Source organism: Columba livia, chromosome 2, assembly GCF_036013475.1.
Source record: "Columba livia isolate bColLiv1 breed racing homer chromosome 2, bColLiv1.pat.W.v2, whole genome shotgun sequence".
Taxonomy (NCBI): Eukaryota; Metazoa; Chordata; class Aves; order Columbiformes; family Columbidae; genus Columba; species Columba livia.
The window spans coordinates 49,813,373-49,822,732 of NC_088603.1; the positions used below are offsets into that span (position 1 = coordinate 49,813,373).

At 40.2% G+C, this 9,360-nt stretch overlaps 1 protein-coding gene across 9 annotated transcripts in view; it reads left to right on the forward strand.

Annotated features, from left to right (window-relative positions):
• The window catches only part of BMPER (BMP binding endothelial regulator), a 158,603-nt gene extending 149,857 nt beyond the window's left edge, over window positions 1–8,746 (forward strand). For all 9 annotated transcript variants that reach the window (XM_065055159.1, XM_065055162.1, XM_065055158.1 and 6 more), the window contains one exon: window positions 56–8,746. In XM_065055159.1, coding sequence (XP_064911231.1) covers window positions 56–237 — 182 coding nt within the window. In that variant the 3' untranslated portion in view covers window positions 238–8,746. The remainder of the gene's footprint in view (window positions 1–55) is intronic.
• The last annotated feature ends 614 nt before the right edge of the window (window positions 8,747–9,360 follow it).

Below are 9,360 nucleotides of genomic sequence, written 5' to 3' on the forward strand. Positions count from 1 at the left end.
TCCCTATGAGACTCTGTGTAACACGCATATTTTGTTCCTTTTAACTGCCTTTCAGCAACCCAGTGTAAACACGGTGCAGTTTATGATACCTGTGGTCCAGGATGTGTGAAAACATGTGACAACTGGAACGAGATTGGCCCGTGCAACAAGCCCTGCGTTGCAGGGTGCCACTGTCCGGCAAATTTGGTTCTTCACAAAGGAAGATGCATCAAACCAGTCCTGTGCCCACAGCGATGACACAAGTTCTCTTTCCGTGGACACTGATGCGGGTGATCACTGACCCCTTTGATGCTCACAGCCAGTGAAAGACTCCAGCTGTTTGCGTGCAGATTCTGCAAAGTACACGTCTACTCACAGAGTGTAAATATGCTCCTGTGTGTGTGTTTATGTGTGTTTATGTAAACACATGTGGCACCTAGAAAGATATATAAATGCATACTGTGTGTATGTCGATACACATCTGTACACAAGTGCCCTAAACGTAAGTACAACCCATATATTTATATATATGTCCACACACACACGAACATACATCATTTCTATATATCATAGAAGGATGAATTATTATATGTATATTTTTTGCTATAAAGTTTATGTATTATTATTTCTAGGACCCTGATCTGTAAGTCATTGTATAAATAAACCAGGTGTTTTTAATATAATATAGTGGCATGAAAAGATTGGATGACTTTGCCATTGCATAAGTTTGTAGTTTCCAAGGAGACTTTGCAAGGGCCGTAGCACTGCCAGACTGGATTACTTTCAACACAGAACCTGGATTCAGAGTTGTACAGGAAACACATTTCTTTGCAGATGGAGGATTTATCTAGGAATATTTCATGCGTACCTTCGTGCTGCATAGTGATTGGTGACAGTGCTTAATCAGGCAGAGAAAGCTGAGGATCGGCTTTTATGCTTTACTGAAATAACTGTGCAAAATTATTTCCAAAGCTGGTTGGCCAGCTGCCATCAGAGAGATATTTCTTTCTGGAACAGCACCAAAGAGTCAAGGGCCAGATTTTCAAAAGTGTTCAGCACCCAGCAGCTTGCTTTGAAAATTTGACCACTTCCCATTTCATATCCTAATGCCCCGTCTCGGTTGTTGTGTTTGGCAGTAGCTGCGAATACACAATAAGGAGCTTGAAGAAAATATTCATGTACATATTAGCTCCTTTAATATGTTTGAAACTGCTGGGTTTGTTTCATATTTTCCCCAAATATTATGCAGAAAGCAAATCCCACAGTGAATTGGAGTGTTTTATTTCAGTGTGCCTTAAAATATGAAATAATGCCGGGTTTAGTAACTCATTTAATGTATCAGCATGGTTTAGAAGAAAGACAAATTCACCCCACAAAAAAAACAGTAGAGAATGTCAAATGCTAACTGGAGAACTGCAATTTATTTCCTTACTGGTCTTTTGCTTGAGGTTTACGAACATGTGGGCTCTGTGAAGTTTGCATGACTTTTGAAGTTTCCCAGGGGAGAAGCAATAATACGGGATTTCATTAGAAACTGTTAAAAAAGCCATACAACTTTCTCAAGCCTGAAGGGGGGGAGGGGTATTTTCTTCCACTGGAAAACCTCTCGTAGAGCGTGATGGAACAGTCTCTGGAGATGACAGAGATCTTTGGGCATCTGATTTAGGTTTATAATGAAGTAATATCCTCCCACATAGCTACTTCCATTATGCCTTGCATTGAAATTGCACATCGTAATGCTTTGAACAATCTTCTCCTTTAATTCTTCATTCTCCAGGAAGTTTTGCAGGGTCTGAGTTTGCAGGGAGTAAGTGGGCGCAACACACTTGGGTTTTACATCCTGTCTGCTACCCTGTCCTGGAGGAAGATGCTGAGTGAGCCTGATTAGCTCAGAGACCACACTATCCAAAATGCTGCATCACCACAGTGTTAAAAAGAGCTGGGCAAATAATGCCAGGAGCATTCCATGGACATTTACCCAAATATTAAATAAACTCAGGTTGATCTTTGTATGTCCCTCTTGCTTTCTTTTTCTCAGAACAATCAAATAATTTGGTTTTATTGGCAGAAGAGGTTTCAAAGCTGCATATACAAGTGCACTGGGAAGGAGAGTTGCTAATGTGCAGATCCCACCAGGGCAGAAAACTAGAAGAGCTTTAAGTGGCTCATGATAATTGAATGGTGAAGCTGGAACTTCAACCAATTGCAATTGGTCCAAGGAGTTAAAGTATAAAATGGCAGTCATTAAGATAATTTAAAGCATTCGTTAGACCAAAGTACATTTTAACCTGTGGGCTTTTGACACTGAGATACAGGGTCTAAACCATTAAAAAGGTTATTTGCCTAGCTCTGGTTTAGGATAGATTTTCATTACTGATAGATTTGCATTACCTACTGCTCAGTGTTTCCAAAATAAAAACACAGGCAAAGCAAATTGCATACATGAATGCTATATAGAACCATCCTTCCCTTTTCTTCTCTTGATAAAGGTGAGTGAAAGGTGAATGGAGAGCCCTGCAGCTTCCTCAGTCCACTGATCGCATTCAGGCAATGCTTAATTGATGCCAGGTGAAGAGGTGACTCAGTCTATCTGTAGATGAACGCTATTTCTAAACCTTAAAATAATTCCATTTCAAACCTGACCTATAGGTCATCTCAAAATGAGGACTCATTCCCCTGCTTAGCTTTTCCACATCTGCCTAATTAAGGGTAGCCCCCTGCTTTTTGCTTTAATGATGTAGACTGAGGAAAAGAGGAAAATAGTTTTACCTCTAAGCTGACTGATTGTGCCCTTATGGTTCTGCAGAGCTTTTTCCTCCAAACTCTGTAGTTTTCAAGGCAGCAATAAAGGCTATCATCTGCTCAGTTCACATGTACAGTCTAAGGTAAAGGAGTTCTGCTTTTCTAGAAATTATGCCCAGGTTTCAACTTGGCACAGGTTTTATATCTGTATCTATAGTTACCCTGTGCCCAACCAAGCTCTTCAGATGAGGTCAGTTCCAGCTGGGGCTGTTTCACTCCACTCTCCTGTTTGCCTCTCTTCTTTCAGGCTATTCAAAAGTTGAAAGTCTAGCCCAATAACATCAATAACAGCATTACTGCTGGCCTCATAGAGTTTGGGTTGCAGCCCATTTTTCTCCTTAGTGCAGCATTCCTTCTAATTCTGCTGTCTTGGCTCATGAACTACTACCCCTAGGACACTAGGGCTCATGAAATATTACCGCTAGGATGCTAAAGATGGAAACTTCTTGCATATCACTGGAGATTTATTTTTGAGAAAATTCACTGATAATCCCATTTTAGGATGCTAAACGTGTTTAGTATGCTATAATGTGTTTTTAATAATAGCATAAGGTTGATAATCCATATGGTATATTCACCATGCAAAACTGATGGTTTTGGTCTTGATTGTGCTTATGTCAATCTGTGGATATAACTTTGGACAAATTTGTAAGGTGAAATATATTTGAAAGAGCAGAGGTTCCAACCAAAGTATGATCCAAAAGGGAAGTCTGAGAAACAGCTCTGCAATCCAATAGGTGGAATCAAGGAAAGACTTGGATCAATAGCTTCACCATTAACCTGCCATGTGTTCCCTGGCAAGTCATTCAATATTCTGCACTTCAGTGGGGAAATGAGGCTCTGGGTTTATGCATATTTTTTAAGGTTACAAATAGAAAATGTTCTAAAATGCCATGCGCCACCAGGGAAATGTCAGCTGGTATTTTGCACATCTACTTAGGTCTGCTTTGCATCAGGTTGTCCCGTATCTCCCATGTTACCATCGCTTCAAAGTCAGCTTTTAGTTGGCATACTTGGAGGTCAAATACATTTACTTTCTCCTCATTTACCTTCAATTGTGTCTATTTTGGTCATATATATTGAGTTTTATAAGCCATGGAGACAAGCCATAACCAAGTAGAGCAATTTGAGTTGTAGCCCAGGACTCTCTAGGTATTTCCACATCTTCCAAGAACACCTTTCTTCTATAGAATAAGGTATGCACTTGGAGCAAAAAAGGAAAAGATTCTTAATATCCTCCCCAAATGTGACCCCATCCTTACATCATTTCCAGTAGATAACCTAAAAGAAGCAAGTTCTTCTCATCAGAGGCTTTTCTGCTTTTTTTGAACACAGGATTCAAATATAGTTGGATACTGCTTGGCTTCCCACTGACAGAACCTGGCATTTACAATAGCTGGACCGATCTTGAGTGACTGTACAAGGGTACATTTTTTTTTTCCTTCGTGAAAAAAGGGCAAGGTTATATCAGAGCTGACGGATATGAGAATAACAGCCCATGCATTTGCAGCTGGAGAGGCTGGAAAGAGAGGCAGTCAACAGCATTTAGCAATGAAGTGGTGAGATGTTTCAGGTGTTTCAAGAACAGTCCCGACTAAGGGGGCATTATGCCAAGGTCTCAGTGTTTGACAAACAGGATGTTTAATTTACATAATGCTGATCAAACCCTTGTTCTGCTGTCCCTGATTTTACCATTTTAGAAAGCCCTGCGGTGAGAGAGACGTTTCTTCTTCCTTACAGAAACATTTCTAGTCTATGACCGCAATTTTTTCAGGCCTAGCTGTGCTGCCATTAGAGAATCCATTCTCTATACTCTCTGTGTAAAGGTTTTTGCAATATAGATGTTTCTAGCACAATAATCACCATGACACCTGAGCACCAAACACAGTTTAAACCTACAAAATAAGGTTCTCCTATGAGAATTAGGTAGTTCTTGATCCCTCAGATGGCCCATAGCATTGTGTTTGAATGAAAATGGGACAATAATGTGAGAAAATGAAGAGGCAGGATAGCAGAATAAGGGTAAGAGGCAAATGAGAAAGGAGAAAGTAGTAAAAAGATTATTTTTTTCTATGTGCATATATTCCATCTAAATGGTAAGAACTAAACTGAAAGTGTTCTCTGACAAAGGCAAAGTACACCCATATACCCTGCGCAATAAAAAAGTCCCACCAATCACCAAAAAAACCCCAGCCAACCACAGCGGAATTGTATGTTGAGATCTGAAGAGAACAGGTGTATATTGGTAGGTATAGAAATCCATAATTAAAATACATGTATGAGCTTCTATTCCTACTTTTCTCACAACCCTTAAATCACCCACCTTAAGGAAAGGGATCTTATTTCCTGGTCTGGGACAAGGCAAACATCTGCAGAATTGGTTCTTGTGCTTCCACTAGCATGTCAAACCTGTTTTGGTGTCTTCCAGGATATGTGTTTTAATTTCCCAGTCTACAACTGTCAGAACAAAGGCTACGAATGCACTTTTATCACTAGTGTTTTTCCTGAATTTGAGATAAAATTGCAAATTCTGCTTCCTACTAAGAAGGCACAAGTTTTCTTATTGACAACACTTTTACCAGGTGGCAATGTTGCTCAGCATTAAGCAGCAGCTTAGAAACTCTTCGCAACGTTAAATATGACTTGTAGCATTTGCTATTTGCCTGACTTTATCCTTTTCATTGCAAGTTGTGAGTTAATGCTAGCCCTGCATGCAGGAGGAAGTTGGCTCTAACCGAGTGTGTATGTGCGGTTGGGGAGAGGTGGCACTGTATAATTACCATTATTATTGATAGCACTTTGTATTTCCCTAAGTGATGCTTATACCTGGGCATCAATATAATTTGGTTTTGCACATGCAACTGAAACGATGAGAATGTAGGAATTTCCTGCCCAGACAGACCCACATTTTTTTTCTTATCAAGTGGTGGTGAAATGCTTCAAAGAGTGGTATGTAAGCCACATAATGGACAGCTATGCAACAACCTGTTCAATTTAGCCTTATATTCTGGCAGTAAGTGGTTGGTACTTTAATGACCTATTTGTTCAAAGCACTTAACTATGTGCTCAAACTTTGAATAACCTCATTGGCTTCACTGAGGCAACATGCATGCTGACTTCTAACCACATGCTTAAATGGTTTGCTGGGTCAGGGCCAGAGAGTTCGGCATCTGGCAGGATCAACTATTAAACCTCCTAGCATGGTGTTTCTTATTTCTTCATGATTTCTATACATAGATCTATTTTATGATCATGCTGCTATCTACTGCTAGAACATTGTAGAAGTTAAGGCTTTTGGAAGCCTTTTTTTAAGACTAGAAGATTGGAGATTTTTTTGGTATCGATTTTCAATGTCAATATAATAATACCTTACATTGCATTTTAATTTCCTACCCTATTTTATTTCCTGTTATTATTAAAAGAAAGGGACATACTGGACTTGTTTTTTTCTTTTGCACTGGTAAAAGCAGGGAGCAGTTTCAGTGAGTTCACCGTTACTATATACTAGTTTTAAACTAGTCTGAGATCATACCAGCACCATGCTGGCTTTATAGGTGTGCAAGTAATCCACAATCCTGGTGTGGCTACTCTCAATAATTAGACTTCTAATCACTTCTGATTGCCTCTAGATATAGTTCAATACAAATCTCTGATAACACTGTATTAGAATAAAAACATCTGCAGCCCAAATCAGTATAAAGATTTGCTACAAGAGATCACAATTTATAAATGAAAAAAGGGGACGTAAGTTGTTGTACTTAACTTACTTTCACAAAAACTTTGATAAGCAGTATTAATAAGGAGAAGGAAGAGTGACTATAGAAACTGACTAAGAAACTGCTGAAGAAATTCTGAAACTAAAGGGGTTTTTATTAATATTTAGTTGAAGTATTCAACTTCTTAAAGAGTATGGTTGAGTGGCATTGGAACCCACAGCAAAAACTTTATTGGATTCTACAGAATATGGATCAAAACCCAGAAGTGGTTTACCTTGACTTCAGTAAAGCATTTGACACAGTCTCCCACAGCATTCTCATAGCTAAACTGAGGAGGTGTGGTCTGGACAATCGGTTAGTGAGGTGGACTGCGAAATGGCTGAAGGAAAGAAGCCAGAGAGTCATGGTCAATGGGGCAGAGTCTGGTTGGAGGCCTGTATCTAGTGGAGTGCTTCAGGGTCAGTACTGGGGCCAGTACTGTTCAATATATTCATCAATGACTTGGATGAGAGACTAGAGTATACTATGAGCAAGTATGCTGATGACACCAAGCTAGGAGGAGTGGCTGACATGCCAGAAGGCTGTGCTGCCATCCAGCGAGACCTGGACAGGCTGGAGAGTTGGGAAGAATTTAATGAAATATAACAGGGGAAAGTGTAGAGTGCATCTGGGCAGGAACAACCCCAGGTTCCAGTATAAGTTGGGGAATGATCCATTAGAGAGCAGTGTATGGGAGAGGGACCTGGGGATCTTGGTGGACAGCAGGATGACCATGAGCCAGCACTGTGCCCTTGTGGCCAGGAAGGCCAATAGCATCCTGGGGTGTATTAGAAGGGGGGTGGTTAGTAGGTTGAGAGAGGTTCTCCTTCCCCTCTACTCTGCCCTGGTGAAACCACACCTGGAATATTGTGTCCAGTTCTGGGCTCCTCAGTTCAAGAAGGACAGGGAACTGCCGGAGAGAGTCCAGCGCAGGGCAACGAAGATGATTAAGGGAGTGGAGCATCCCCCTTATGAGGAAAGACTGAGGGAGCTGGGTCTCTTTAGTTTGGAGAATAGGAGACTGAGGGGTGACCTTAATAATGTTTACAAATATACAAAGGGTGAGTGTCACGAGGATGGAGCCAGGCTCTTCTTGGTGACAAACAATGGTAGGACAAGGGGTGATCGGTTTAAGCTGGAACATAAGAGGTTCCACTTAAACTTGAGAAGAAGCTTCTTCACAGTGAGGGTGACAGAGCACTGGAACAGGCTGCTCAGGGAGGTTGTGGAATCTCCTACTCTGGAGACATTCAAAACCCGCCTGGACGCTTTCCTGTGTAACCTCATCTAGGTGTTCCTGCTCCGGCAGGGGGATTGGACTGGATGATCTTTTGAGGTCCCTTCCAATCCCTAGCATTCTATGATTCTGTGATTCTATGATTCTATACTGATGCATTTCTACAGTTAAAATTGCACTGTGTCTTGAAATGGGTGAAATAAATGAGCAGAGTTTGGAGGATATTATTAAATTATTTCTCCCGTCTTATGCACCTGAATGTTTGCTAGTTTGAGGTATAAATATGCAGGTGTTTAAACCCCACCATGTCTGACGTACAGCCCTTACTTTCTTCATGTTGGTGAGCATCAAGATCAACTCCAGAGGAACCCATAGAATAATGCTCATTTCAAAAGACAAGATGTGCTTTGCTTTTTTTTTTTTTTTTTTAATTCTTTTTTCAGTATAATTAACTGTTACCCTGCAAATGGTCGAGGCAAAGAGAAGCTGCAGGAAAAATTACAGTGTGTATGACATATATTAGATGTTTGAAACCATTAATGTACAGATGGGTTACTTGAAATAGTTTATATGCAATTTGTGGAGAATGCTCTGTAGAGTCAAGAGCATCACTCCAGAACGTTTACATTTTAAAGTTTAGAATTGCTTTGCTTACTCATGCTAAATTTTTATCAGATTTCACCTGAGGTTCATTCACGTAAATCAGAAATCTATTTAAAATTTTACTAAATTTCTGTCTTCAGTATGTCAGTTTATACCTTTGTTGAATTTAAAATGATTATGTAGTTCTATGTATCTTACAGAACTGCAAAACTGTGCAGTAACTTTGACATGGCTTGTCTTTGAGTGTCTATACAGTTTCTGCGAGAATATTGTACTAATATAATTTTGTAAAGATAGAACTGTGATGAGTATGTTTGTAAAGACATTATTTATTCCCTTATAAACTTAATATTTATTATCTTTATGCAGATACATATTGATGCCTGATTATTTCATAGCTATCAGTGAAAACTGCTGTTCTGACTTGCAAGAAAAGCAATGTCTCCCACACAATGATTAATACTGTGTTCTAAGAACTGATGTTAAACACCGTTATTTCTTGGGAGGGGAGAGAGGAGTCACACAAACTGCTTTCCTTCGCTTTTACCTGTGATTTTGGAGCTGGAATTCTGGGACGATTTGTTCAGCTGGTGACTCGTTTATGTGTTGGCGCTTGGCCAGGTTGCTTCACTATTATTTGCCTTAGTTTTCCCACTGGTGGAACAGAAATTACAATGCTTTCCAAAATTACAGAAACTTTAGGAACAATGAGTTTGTGAGAAATCCACTTATCTGTGTTTGGGCAAGGTTCCTGTTAATGTCTGCTGGGCTCCAGATCAGGCCTCACAATTGCCAAGTGTTCTTATGTTTTTGCAAAGAGGAACCTGCCCCATTTCAGAAAGGGTAAGTAGATCACGAACCCAAAAGGCCAGAGCTGAGAGCAGGCCTTGCTCTGCACAGAACCAAGAAGACCTTCTTTAGTGGATTTCTTCCTCCTGGAGCGAGACGAGGAGAGCACAGAAGGTAAGAGATTCAGCACTTTGC